Source organism: Sander vitreus, chromosome 3 (genome assembly GCF_031162955.1).
Source record: "Sander vitreus isolate 19-12246 chromosome 3, sanVit1, whole genome shotgun sequence".
In the NCBI taxonomy this organism is placed as follows: Eukaryota; Metazoa; Chordata; class Actinopteri; order Perciformes; family Percidae; genus Sander; species Sander vitreus.
Window position 1 is genome coordinate 12,143,199 of NC_135857.1, and position 13,493 is coordinate 12,156,691.

The 13,493-nt window shown below is 41.3% G+C and overlaps 3 protein-coding genes across 4 annotated transcripts in view; 2 read left to right on the plus strand and 1 right to left on the minus strand.

The window, feature by feature from the left end:
• Positions 1-13,493, minus strand: part of LOC144515288 (extracellular calcium-sensing receptor-like) — a 193,621-nt gene that overhangs the window by 22,156 nt on the left and 157,972 nt on the right. Inside the window, exon 1 of one of the 2 annotated variants that reach the window (XM_078245997.1) lies at positions 9,689-9,859. The exons of the other annotated variant lie outside the window; for it this stretch is intronic. The gene's annotated coding sequence lies outside the window, so the exon portion shown is untranslated. Of the gene's footprint in view, positions 1-9,688; positions 9,860-13,493 lie in introns of those variants that run through there. 2 annotated transcript variants of the gene reach the window in all.
• LOC144515290 (extracellular calcium-sensing receptor-like) lies at positions 2,767-6,374 on the plus strand. The gene is made up of 6 exons (XM_078246000.1): positions 2,767-2,987; positions 3,080-3,368; positions 3,765-4,571; positions 4,665-4,892; positions 5,231-5,354; positions 5,479-6,374. The coding sequence occupies exons 1-6, from the start codon at positions 2,767-2,769 to the stop codon at positions 6,372-6,374; spliced, it is 2,565 nt and encodes an 854-aa protein (XP_078102126.1).
• On the plus strand, positions 7,211-10,426 carry LOC144515294 (extracellular calcium-sensing receptor-like). The gene is made up of 6 exons (XM_078246004.1): positions 7,211-7,314; positions 7,447-7,732; positions 7,884-8,708; positions 8,799-9,029; positions 9,257-9,380; positions 9,513-10,426. The coding sequence occupies exons 2-6, from the start codon at positions 7,481-7,483 to the stop codon at positions 10,424-10,426; spliced, it is 2,346 nt and encodes a 781-aa protein (XP_078102130.1). The 5' UTR covers positions 7,211-7,314; positions 7,447-7,480.

Genomic DNA, 13,493 nt, shown 5'->3' on the forward strand with positions numbered 1-13,493 from the left:
AGTACAATATGCACATATAAAACATGTAAGTAAAAAGGCTTTGTCATTATAAAAAATACAACTTGAAAAGAACCTGAACTTGACACTATAGCCTCTTCCACACAGACTGTTCTGTCTTTAGTACCCCAAAATATACAGTAGATAATGAAATGAAATTGAATCAGGTTGGGAGTTAAAGGTGCAGTAGGTAAGACTTATAAAACTAACTTTCTGTCATATTTGCTGAAACTGACCCTATGTTCGACAACTACATGAAGCAGGTAATTAAAAAAAAATCTGGCTCCTCTGGCACCACCTACAGCCTGTAGTGTGATTTGCAAAAATCCACAACTCTCTGTTCAGATGTACTAATCAGGGCCAGGGGGGGGTGTCTAACCAACCGATTCTCACTCTGAACTCGTAAAATACAGATGTTTGGACAGTGGCTGTCAGTGGCTGTCAGCATCTGAAGCGACGAAAAAAGCACCCTTCAGCATGTTTGTAGAACGTACCGGGGTGAGCAGCATTTACACAGGGTTTAGCAAGTACTATGTAAGGTAACGTAGGGAGGTTGGTCGGGGTGGTCAAACACAGGAGACCGGGGTTCGTGTCCCACGTGTGTCTTTAACCGTCCCGTTATTGCCGCATGTCACGGAAGCCGTTTTCTTCTTTAACCGGTCCGAGTCCGAGTTCGAGTATGGTCTGGCAAAGCAAGACTAGTGTCAGGGCAATACACAACTGGTCCTTACGGAAGCGTAAGCTCACCCACGATCTTTTCCTAAACTCAACCTTCCCGTTCCCGCGAGTCACGGAAACTTAAGCCCACCCACGAGCTTTTCCTTAACCTAACTGCGTCAAAAGGGACGCCAATAGTCCCGACCAAGCGCGTTTAGTTAAAGCACGTTTTATGACGCTAAAGGAGACTTTTAGCGTCAATTGACTTTTAGCGTCAATAAAAACGACAAAGGCACCTGACCAAGCATCCGTATTTTACGAGATGGAAGTGAGAATGTGTTGGTCTAATATCGTGTCAATCACTGGGGGGAGGGATTGAGAAGTTGTCGATGTTCAAAAAAAGTCCTGGATCTTCGCAATCATACCTACAGCACCTTTAACACTAGAATGGCCATTTTGAAATTTATGTGTAATAACTTTGCTGAATAAAAAAATACAATTCTGCTGGTACCTGACTTTTCCTAAAAGAGTCTGTATTTTCATTTAAAATTGTTTTTATATACATTACACAAAAGGCAAAGAAAATACAATCACTTTTACCTATTTCGACCATACATGGTCATATTGACCGCTCGGATTTTTGCGGTATTGTTTTTAATCTTTCGCCTGGTTGAAGATGCATCTTGGTTGCTTAGTAACTATCATAGTCTCTGTCAGAGAAACATCACTAGCGGTCTCAAGTAACAAGTGTGGGCATCACCAATGCCGAAGGCAGAGCCAGACTCGGTAACGTGGGTTACTACAGCGTGGATGGACTCTGTTCAATCAGAAGGCAAGTACCGGGCGGTCGCTCTGTGAAAGGCGCGGTACACGTAGATGGCCGTGGCTGTCTACATGTTCATATAACTTTATACATCCTCAAACTGGCTGGAATCATTGCACACATCCTCTCCAAGGAGTGCGCCAGCAGTAAAATTGTTTGGAGGAAGTTCATGCAGCAACTGGCAGAGGAGCTGAGAGCGGAGTTTATGGAGGGAAAAAGGGCAGCGGCACACGGCCCGAGCAGCGCTGCACACTGCAGCAGACACCATATTTTGGGATATGAATGTATGAAATTGATTGAAATGAATTATTGAAACACGTATTACTACTCAAATCAGTCAAATGTATAATTAAACTCATTAAAATGTACATTTTGGTGTTATTACGTTTTCTAAAGATATCCTAACACAATACATAATACAATATTGCAATTGGGTATTTATCATGAGAGATTATAGAGTTTGGAATCTGGCAGTCAAAATGACCGCTCACCAAAACAAGTTCCTTCTTGAGGCTATTTTGCATGACGATTGTGATTGAACGATGGTTTAAAGAAATGCCAATAAACCAGAGCAAGTTTTTCTCCCATCCTGGATTGCTATGTGGACTAGCCAGACCCTCCTCCGCAACGCTGTGGAGTATGGTCTGGCAAAGCGAGACTAGTGTTAGAGCAATACACTCTTGTGTACTCATTTTTGGTATATGGCTCTGAAACCGTATGCACAACCTCACATTTTGGTTCACTTATTCGTCTGAGGTGGTGCAGTGACTAGCACTGTCACCTCACAACAACACAATTCAGGGTTGGAACCCGCTGGCTGGCTTGGGCCCTATGTAGAGATTGCATATTCTCCCTGTGTTAGCGTGTGTTCTCCGGCTTCCTCCCACATTCCAAAGACATGCGGGTGTTTATAATTGTTAATTGTTGACTCTAAATTGACTTCCCGTTTTTCCCTTTTCATTGATTTGGCAACTAGCTCCTTGATATCCTCAGTTTGTAACTGAAGTGGGTTTAAATTATGTGTTCCCCCCTCATCAAATCCTCCTACAATTTAATTTACAAATTACAGTAATAATGACATAATGGTCTTAAAAACAGAATATACCATCGCAAATGAAAAAAAAAGCAAAGCGATCTGACATCATTATACAGTGATTCGCTAAGAGGACCTCAATCGTCATCATCTGCAGAAGTATAAAGCTCTGCCCATGAAAGGAGATACATTGTTTTGGTCAGCAATAGAATCAAACATCACGGAGTACAGGTCTGTATGTACATGTTTTTGCCAGATGTTTGACTGCCTCTATGTAATGTTACTGTTTGTGCTTCTTGTGGGAGCCTTTGGAGCAGAGGAAGACACTGCACTCTGTGAGATACTGGGGAGCCCAGAGTTTCCTCTGTTATCTAAGGAAGGAGATATCACTATTGGAGGAGTTTTCTCCATCCATAGCCAAATATCAAGGCCTCCGCTCACCTTCACAGATGCTCCAGAACCTCTTAAATGCTCCAGGTATTGTTTGTTGTCTTTTGTTCTGATTTGTTGAAAAAAAAGTCACATAAAGTCAGAAAACGGTTAGTGAAAATTGTTTTTACTCTTTTCAGGATAAATTTTAGGGAATTTCGTTTTGCCCAAACAATGATGTTTGCCATTCAGGAGATCAACAATAGCAGCTCCCTGCTGCCCAATATTTCAATTGGTTATAAGATATTTGACGGCTGTGGTTCAAATCTGCCTTCAACACGTGCAGTGATGGGTCTAATAAATGGGCCAGAAAGGACTTTGGAAAAAACCTGCTCCAACCATTTATCTGTTCATGCGATCGTCGGAGCCTCTGAGTCCTCCTCAACCATTGCGATGCTACAAATTTCAGGGATTCTCCAAATACCAGTGGTAAATATTTGTAATATTTGTGGTCGTTTTTGACTGAATTCACCATCTTCCTTTTTCCAAAAGGCTTATCTAGATCAGTCTAATGATCAACAAATATATATATATATATCAGTTTATTTTATATAATGCAATATTATCTATAATATAATATAATATATATATATTATATTATATTATAGATAATATTGCATTATATAAAATAAACTGATTAGTATTTTGGTTAATTTCACATCTGTGCTCGGGTTGTGATTAAGGTTTCCAGGGTTTGCACAGATGCAGCAGATTGACTCTAAAGACACATGTTGAGACAAAGATTTTCCCTTACTTTTTGTCACTTAATACTTATACACTTAAATTTTAAATGTTTTTTGTTTCCCTCTTTTTATTTTCTGTTAGATCAGCCACTTTTCCACTTGTGCTTGTCTGAGTAACAAAAAGGAGTACCCCTCCTTCTTCAGAACCATCCCTAGTGACTACCATCAGAGCAGAGCCTTGGCAAAACTGGTAAAGCACTTTGGCTGGACATGGGTTGGGGCAGTTAGAAGTGACAATGATTATGGTAACAATGGCATGGCAACATTTATCACAGCTGCGAGTCAGGAAGGGATTTGTATTGAGTACTCAGAGACCATCTCAAGGACTGATCCAAGTGAGCAGGTTACCAGGGTAGTCAGAGTTATCCAAAGTGGCAGTGCTAAGGTATTAGTTGCGTTCCTGGCCCAGGGCGAGATGGACATTCTGCTTGAGGAAGCTCTGAAGCAGAACTTGACTGGGCTGCAGTGGGTGGGCAGTGAGTCCTGGATTACAGCAGGTCATCTGGCCACTAAAGGGTACTCAAGAATTCTGACAGGGTCTCTGGGCTTCACCATCAGAAAATCAAAGATCACAGGCCTGCGAGAGTTTCTTTTGCAGGTTAACCCAAGTCAAGACCCTTATAATAATCTGCTGCGAGACTTCTGGGAAGCCACATTTGGTTGCAGTTTGCAATCCAGTCCGCATGGTCAGACCCAGTGCTCTGGCACTGAGAGACTACAGGACATCAAAAATCCTTTCACAGATGTGTCAGAGCTAAGGATATCTAACAATGTGTATAAGGCTGTGTATGCTGTGGCTTATGCCATGCATAACATGTTAAAATGTGGACAAAGTGGCGAAGCGGAGAATCACCCGTGTATCTGGAAAGATGCTTTAGAGTCAAAACAGGTCAGAGGTCGCCTTCATGAATTATGTGATTAATTTGAAATAATTAACAATTCCCTGTACTTTAAGTTATACAACACTGTTCTCCGTTGGTAGGTTGTGAAACACCTCCGAGATGTGAATTTCACTCTTCAGTCAGGAGAAAGAGTGTACTTTGATGAAAATGGAGACCCTACAGCGATGTATGAGCTGGTGAACTGGCAGAGAAACCAAGCAGGAGATGTTGTGTTTGTGGCTGTAGGGAGCTACGATGCCTCACTACCAAATGGAAAGCAGTTTACCATGATCGGAATAAACACTACATGGGCTGCTGAATCCCTGGAGGTATCAAACTTGTTATGTATTAAATACTCACAGTGGAGCTTGATTTTTAAAGTAATAACTGTTCCCTGAGCCATTTCCATAATTAGAACTAGGTCCATTTTGCATTGTTGAGGAAGTCATACTATATAAAAGTAAAAAAAAAAAATACACACAAATATAAATAGACTTTGTTTGGCAAACTGACGTGCAAAGTGCCAGAAGTTTCTCTTCTGATCTAGGAAGCTTAAACTAGAGTTTGCTGATTAAATCGAACCAATGATATTACAGATTTGGTTTACATATTACAGATTTGGTTTACATAAACTTTAAGTAACTGATGAGTTGTGATGTTGTTACAGAGGCCACAGTCTGTCTGCAGTGAAAGTTGTCTGCCAGGTTTCCGGCAGGCTGTGATTAAAGGCAAACCCATCTGCTGTTTTTCCTGTATCGCCTGTGCTGCTGGGGAGATAAGCAACTTCAGCAGTGAGTAGAAGCTTTCCTATCTGCAATTCTTCATGCTATATACACAATACTTCCCAGTATCTCTCATATATATTTCACTAAATACAGCATGAACACATTTCAGCGTTTCATGTTTTCCATTCAGATTCTGCCGAGTGCTCACGGTGTCAACTGGAGTACTGGTCAAATGAAGACCACAGCCAGTGTGTTCCAAAGGTGATCGAGTTCCTATCTTATGGAGAAACCATGGGCGTCCTGCTCACTGCTTTCTCATTGTTTGGAGCAAGTTTAACACTGGTGGTGTCATGTGTCTTCTTTAGGTTTCGTCACACACCTCTTGTCAAAGCCAGTAACTCTGAGCTGAGCTTCCTGCTGCTCTTCTCCTTGACTCTGTGTTTTCTGTGTTCTCTGACGTTCATAGGCCGGCCCTCTGAGTGGTCCTGCATGCTGCGACACACAGCATTCGGCATCACCTTTGCTTTGTGCATGTCTTGTATCTTGGCTAAAACCATAGCAGTGGTGATTGCCTTTAAGGCGAAAAGGCCAGCAAACACAGTTCCTCAGTGTTCTGCTCCACTTCAGAGAACAAGTGTTCTTAGCTGTACTTTACTGCAGGTCTTAGTCTGTATGCTGTGGTTGACTCTTGCACCGCCATTTCCCTACAAAAACACAGCTCATGCCACTGAAAGGATTATTCTAGAATGTGATTTAGGTTCACCTATAGGGTTCTGGGCTGTGCTGGTGTACATAGGACTCCTGGCTGTGCTATGCTTCATCCTTGCTTTTCTGGCTCGAAAGCTGCCTGATAATTTCAATGAAGCTAAGTTCATCACCTTCAGCATGCTGATATTCTGTGCAGTTTGGGTCACTTTTATCCCAGCATATGTCAGCTCTCCTGGGAAGTTCACTGTAGCTGTGGAGATATTTGCCATTCTGGCCTCTAGCTTTGGGTTGCTCTTCTGTATATTTGCTCCAAAATGTTATATTTTACTGTTAAAACCAGAGAAAAATACTAAAAAACATATGATGGGGAGAAACTAATCAAAATCACTATAAACGAGTATACAGCATAGTAACACTCAAATGTCTGAATTCCTATTTTAGTCTTTACTTATTAAAAGCTTTGGGTTAACTATGACTTTGCAGGCCATGACCAGAGAAGTCCAATAAATGCCTTAAAGATATTTTCTGCCTCATTTGCTTGTTTACATGTAGGTCTTTGCTGAATGAAAACAGGGGGGGACTGGTCATATTTGCAGTCTTTTTTTTTTAATGCAATAAACAATTTCAGTGCAGAGTTATCCCTGAAGCTGAAATTCTAAATTGAAAGTTTGTTGTGTTGATATTAAAATTCAGCTCCTTGTTAAATGTAACACTTTAGGGTTTAGTTTCCTTGGAGGACTGGGATAGTTTTTTCTATTTTGAGGAGAAAATGATGTCCTTCATACTCAATGTCCTAAATCATTTTTTATTCTCATTTAGCTCATATTTTAAATTCTTAACTGAAATAGAATATTCAATACACAACAACAGCTCAGATATCCCCATGGATGCAGAAAAACAAATATGTCATATAAATGTTGTAGGCCCTCTAATAGGCCCATCCATCTGTCAGTCACACCACAAGTTTTGCCATTGGTGGACAGAAACACAATATTTACATTGCATCCAGGCCTCTGTGGCTTGTGCTAGTTATAAGAAACTTCCTATAAAATGCTCAGAGTTGAGAGGTTTTATCTTTGGACCTTGGGTGGTAAATACTGAGGTTAACTACTATGCTGCTGATAGCAGATCTGCTACTTATTTCCCTTCTGGCTGTCAGAGGAGGGAAGCCTATGTGTCAAACATATGGGAGAAAAGAAGTCTCTCAGTTTTCTAAAGAGGGAGACATCAACATTGGAGGAATTTTCTCCTTTCATCAGAACCCAGTCAGTGTCAGTCCAGCTCTCCAAGTCAACCCAGGAACAATCCAGTGTGAAGGGTAAGAAAAGAAAACATGTAAATTTACAATTTAAATATTACAAAATATGTTGTTTATTCATATGTCAAGTGTAAATCATTGTATGTTTTACATTTCTTTTCACAAATTGTACAATTTTGTACTTTTTTTCAGACTGGACCCAGGAGAACTTCAGTATGCGTACACTATGATATTTGCCATAGAGGAGATCAATAACAGCTCAGATCTGCTGCCCGGAGTGACACTGGGTTACAGGATCTTTGACTCCTGTCCCAGTATCCCTCTGTCCATCAGTGCATCGCTTAACCTAATGAATAGGTATGACAGCGGTAAAGGCAACTGTAGCAAACTGTCAAATGTGCATGCTGTCATAGGGGAAACAACATCCACCTCTACAATAGGTATTGCACGCACCATGGGACCCTTCCATATACCTGTGGTGAGTGTTGGGGGCATGCATGCTCTGCCAAAAATGAATTGGTGTTGTTGAATGAGGTTTAATATAATATGTGAAAATGTTTTATTACATGTGTGATTCATATTAGGGTTTAAAGGCATCTCAAAATTTCTCTGTTGTACTTGTGTTTCAGATCAGTCATTCAGCCACATGTGCATGTCTTAGCAACAGAAGAGACTATCCCTCTTTCTTCAGAACCATACCTAGTGACTTTTACCAAAGCAAAGCCCTAGCAAAGCTTGTGAAATACTTTGGCTGGACCTGGGTAGGGGCTATCAGAACTAATAATGACTATGGGAATGGTGGCATGGCCACATTCTTGGAAGCAGCAGAAAGGGAAGGTGTGTGTGTTGAGTACTCAGTGGCTATATACAGAACTGATCCCAGGAAATGGTTCTTAGAGGTGGTTGACATGATAAAGAAATCCACCTCTAAGGTAATAGTGGCATTTGCTGATGGCACAGACCTTGACATACTTTTTAAGGAGCTTCATGCTCAGAATGTGACAGGCCTGCAGTGGGTGGGCAGTGAGGGCTGGATCACTTATCGCTATATCGCCTCTCCAGGAAACTACGCTGTGGTGCAGGGGGCAGTGGGCTTTGCAGCACTAAATGCTCACATCCCTGGACTGCAGGAGTTCCTGGCTAACAGCAGGCCCTCCACCACACTTGGAGACCAGGGACTGGTGGAGCTTTGGGAGACTGTGTTTGGCTGCACCCTGACTCCCCAAGCAAAGACTCAAGCTCAGGTTTCAGTCACAGCCTGCACTGGGAAGGAGTCTCTGTGGAACACAAACACACGTTTCACAGATGTTTCAGATGCCAGTTTGCTAAATAATGTTTACAAGGCCACATACGCTGTCGCTCATGCATTGGACATGTTGTTTACCTGCAAAAACGGACAGGGGCCTTTTGAGAACAATACTTGTGCTGATAGAGAAAATGTCCAATCATGGCAGGTAAACATAAAACAAAAAATGCTGTGCCTACATCAAAACTATACGTTAATGATGATGTAGTTAAATAACAACATCACTGTTTCTCTGCAGGTGCTGCATTACCTGACACAGGTCAATTTCACTACTAAGATTGGTGAAAATGTGTTCTTTAATGAGTTTGGTGACCCTGTGGCTCATTATGCACTGGTAAACTGGCAAATTGATGAGGCAGGTTACATAGTCTTTGAAACCATTGGTTTCTATGATGCCTCCCAGCCTGAGGGTCAGCAGTTTCAGATGAAAGCAGATGTGCAAGCCATCTGGGCAGGTGACAATCTTGAAGTAAGTAAATGTGGACAACCTGCCCAAATTTGTAAATGTTTTTGGACTTCACACTCTTTCTTTTTTATTGTGAATAATCAACAATTAATCAACAACGATCTTGTGATCACTAAATACATATGTCCAAAAGCAATGCATAAACTGCTGAGTTAATTACCATATTAACATGATTATGAGTCTGGAAGTTATTATCAATGTGTTTTTTTAATGCTGTCACTATGATGCAGGTACCAAGGTCTATTTGCAGTAAGAGCTGTTTGCCAGGGACCCGTCGGGCTTTTGTCAAGGGCAAGCCTATCTGCTGTTTTGATTGCATTACCTGTGCTGACGGGGAGTTCAGCAACAGTACAAGTGAGACAGCAGGATTCCTAGGCTTTACTCTAGCACTCATCGTGTTTCTGTTGGGCAAAATCACTGCCAGCACTTTACTGGTCTATCTGAAGATGTGTGTGCTGTACAGCCTAAACATATTTATGCTTTCAGATGCAGTGAAATGTGACAAATGCCATCCCGAGTACAAGCCCAATGAAGAGAGGAATAACTGTGACTTGAAAGCTATTGAATTCCTCACCTACAGGGAATTGATGGGTACGCTGTTGGTCACCTTTTCTGTCTTCGGTGCTTGCCTGGCGATGACTATTGCCCTGATATTTTTCCACTACAGACAGACTCCGATTGTTAGGGCCAACAACTCTGAGCTGAGCTTCCTGCTGCTCTTCTCCTTGACTCTGTGTTTCCTGTGTTCTCTGACCTTCATAGGCCGGCCCTCTGAGTGGTCCTGCATGCTGCGACACACAGCATTCGGCATCACCTTTGTCCTCTGTATCTCTTGTGTTCTGGGAAGAACAATAGTTGTATTAATGGCCTTTAAAGCGACACTTCCAGGCAGCAATGTGATGAAATGGTTTGGGCCTACACAGCAGAGACTCAGTGTTCTGACTTTCACTCTTATACAGGTTTTAATTTGTACACTTTGGCTGACAAGCAACCCTCCATTTCCCTTCAGAAATATGAAACATTATGAAGAGACGATTATTCTTGAGTGTGCCCTGGGGTCACCTCTAGGGTTCTGGGCTGTGTTAGGATACATTGGGCTCTTAGCTATGTTATGTTTTGTACTGGCTTTTCTGGCTCGAAAGCTGCCTGATAATTTCAATGAAGCCAAATTTATCACTTTTAGCATGCTGATATTCTGTGCAGTCTGGATCACATTTATCCCAGCATATGCCAGCTCTCCTGGGAAGTTCACTGTGGCTGTGGAGATATTTGCCATTCTAGCTTCAAGTTATGGAATGCTCTTTTGTATTTTTTTGCCCAAGTGCTACATCATTTTATTCAAGCCTGAGAACAATACAAGGAAACATATGTTGTGTAAAGTGACTCCAAGAACCCTTTGATTAATTTGTTAATCACAGCAGATTTATTTTATACATTTTTCTCCAAAATTCTCCAATTAGTTTATACTCAAGATATATTCATTTCTGAGGAAACATGACTTTTCAGGTCACACTGTCAATTGTTCATCAAGTAAAGGCTTCACAAAAATATCCTTATGATGTCTGTACATCAGTGACTAAGATGACTTGAAAATGGATTTAATTGATTAAATACAGATAAATACAAAACCTGTCATGCAGCAATGTTTTCCAATGTATTGGGCTCAACCTTTTCAACTGTTTATATTTTTACCTCTGTGTATGTATGTACTGCAACATGAATATTTTAAAATAATACATTTTTGCATTTAAACTATATGTATCAACAAAACAGAAATAAAATAAAAATATTGCATGCAACGTGCAATCTTTTTGTGTTGTTTTTCACAGCCATGAGAAAATATTCATTAACTCCGTAGTAGTACACATTACAGTAAAAAACCATACACAGTAAACAGAAAAACAGTGAAAAGCAGTACACATTACAGAGACTTAATCATTTCAGAATGGATCATTAATTCAGTGTATGATTTAACATATCAGTAAATCATACATTCTTAATTAAACATAATTTAAACTCGTAGGCCTATGATCTTCTAGAGAGGCTCATTCAGAAAATGTCAGTTAGCTACACACATTTCTATATTTTGTTGGCTTATGCACACCAGTCGTGCAGCTTCCCACACACAGTGCTAGTTAGGATCAAGCCAGTTGGTCCTCTGTGTATCTGTTATACTGTAGTATGACTGTGCTTGTACTCAAAGTCTGTATATCTTACATGAAGTATGCATTATACATGAATTATCATTCAAGAGTTTCTGTTTGCCTTAAATCATTGTGCTTATAAACACCTAAATCAGCTAATACGATGGTAAATAAAACATTTTTGTTGATTTTAATAGTGCTCACAACACCGGACAACCACATCTGATGGTTGGTAAGCTTCTTGACCTGGGAATTTATTGGGTCAAAACCACAGAGCCCAAGAAATTGTACTGAACACTTAACCATACTTAAGCCCATAACTGTGTGTGCCGCCAGTTCTTTAGACACTGTATACAAATAACTAAAGGCTGATTAGTTAGGGCCACTCTACCATTAAATAATACATTAGATAGGAAAAGTGGCGTGAGAAGACTCTGTGAGGGTATAAAAGGTAAAACCTTTGTACAGCAAAATGGAATATTCATATCTGATGACACGTACAATTAGAAGGGCACTTAAAAGAGCACAGACCTCCACCAAGGCATGAGCTATAGAATGTTGATTATTCCGACACCAGAATGCAGCACAACTACCCATCTTACAATGTTAATGAAAGTGAAAAATTATTTGTGTATCCCAGATTTGAATCTGCTCCAAAATGTAATGGGATCTTCCAGGGCCCATGCTACACTCTTACACAAAGTTTTATTAAAATTGTATCAATTGTTTTTCTGCTGACAAAAACAAAAACAGACCAACAAACGATATTTGAAATACGTTCAGGTCAATGTGACCTCATGGGAAGACGTATAGCACACCACTGTTAAGCCCCTGAGGACTACTACACAAACACGTTTTGTGTCATGTTTAATATCTCCAGATCAATGCAGCTAGAGACTTTCTTTACTTTTTGTTTAGAAGCAAAGAGATGCACTGTTTCAATGAGGTCTTCCGTGTGATCGTAATCCAGAAGTTTTTTAATCCAGCCTGGAACTAGAGTTTCTTCGTATAACAAACAATAGTTACGTATTGTAACTCCATATTCTATGAGTATAGGCCTAACCCCCTAAGAGCTGTTGCTATTGGGGTTATCCCTCAGGCATGCGCTGTCGTGAAGATTTCTTTTGCTCCCTTGGGCCCTGCACAGGCCTCTCTTACGTCGCAGTTACTGTATATTACAGCTACGATACCAGAGATGTGCTCCCAACATCAGCATTTTTCTACAGCCAATGTTAGTGAAGGGCTATACCTATACTCATAGAATCTGGAGTTACAATATATAACTATCATTCTATTTCGTATAGGCTTCGTCCTCTAAGAGCTGTTGCTATTGGGTTTAGGGCAAAGCTGATGTAGTCAATACCACTTGTGACACCAAAATCCACAAACAGATAGCATAGACTAGCTCCTCTTCCTACTCACATTGTACAGGTTTTTTACGTATCAAAATTTATATTTTCTTAAAAACCTGATATCTCCATGACTGGACTGCTAAACGTTCTGAGGCCGTGCCGCGTGGATTTTTAAGGTGCTCCATAATTAAAGATTAATATCATTATTAATTAATGCAAAGTGCATTCCTCACAGGCACTCTGGTGCAGGAGGATGGAGATGATGGCATACCAGATCTAAGAGCCGTTAAGTGCGAATAAGAATGAGTGAGTCATTGAAACACATCGCGCAATGAAAGCGGATGAAAAAAGGCACATAGATGCCCACGACGCCGCTGCGCAGATGTCAGCCACTGTCATACCTCTGAGGAGGGCTGTGGGTGCTGATAACGTTCTCGTGGAGTGTGCCCAGATGCCACTCCCTGTCCACTGTAGGCGTGGGTGATGACCTCACACAGCCGCTGTTTTGAAAGAGCTGCACCTTGTGAGTGTGCTTTATAGTGAACGAACAGCTGCTGTGTCCACCTGATGTCTGCCGTGCGTTAAACATACTGAGATAACGTGCATACTGGGCAGACTCGGTGAGATACTTATTCCGCTTCTCTGTTATGAGGTAGCAGGAAGAAACCCTCAAGGGAAGACATTTTTGTCCGAAAAGAGTTCATTATGACTTTCGGCATGAATGAGGGATTTGGTTGTAAAGTAGCCGTGCTTCTGTCCTCTCTATAAGAGAGGCAGGACGGTGAGACAGACAGTGCGCATAAGACACTCACTCTCCTAGCCGACGTGTGAGGCGGCTCAGGGGTGGATTGGACCAGGTGGCTGCTGCCCACAGGGCCTTATGGCCACGTCGGTTTGACGGTTGGCGGGGGATACTGCTGCAGGGGGAGAGAGCGGTACGCGGGAGCCAGGGCTTGGGGAGGTGTGGCCGC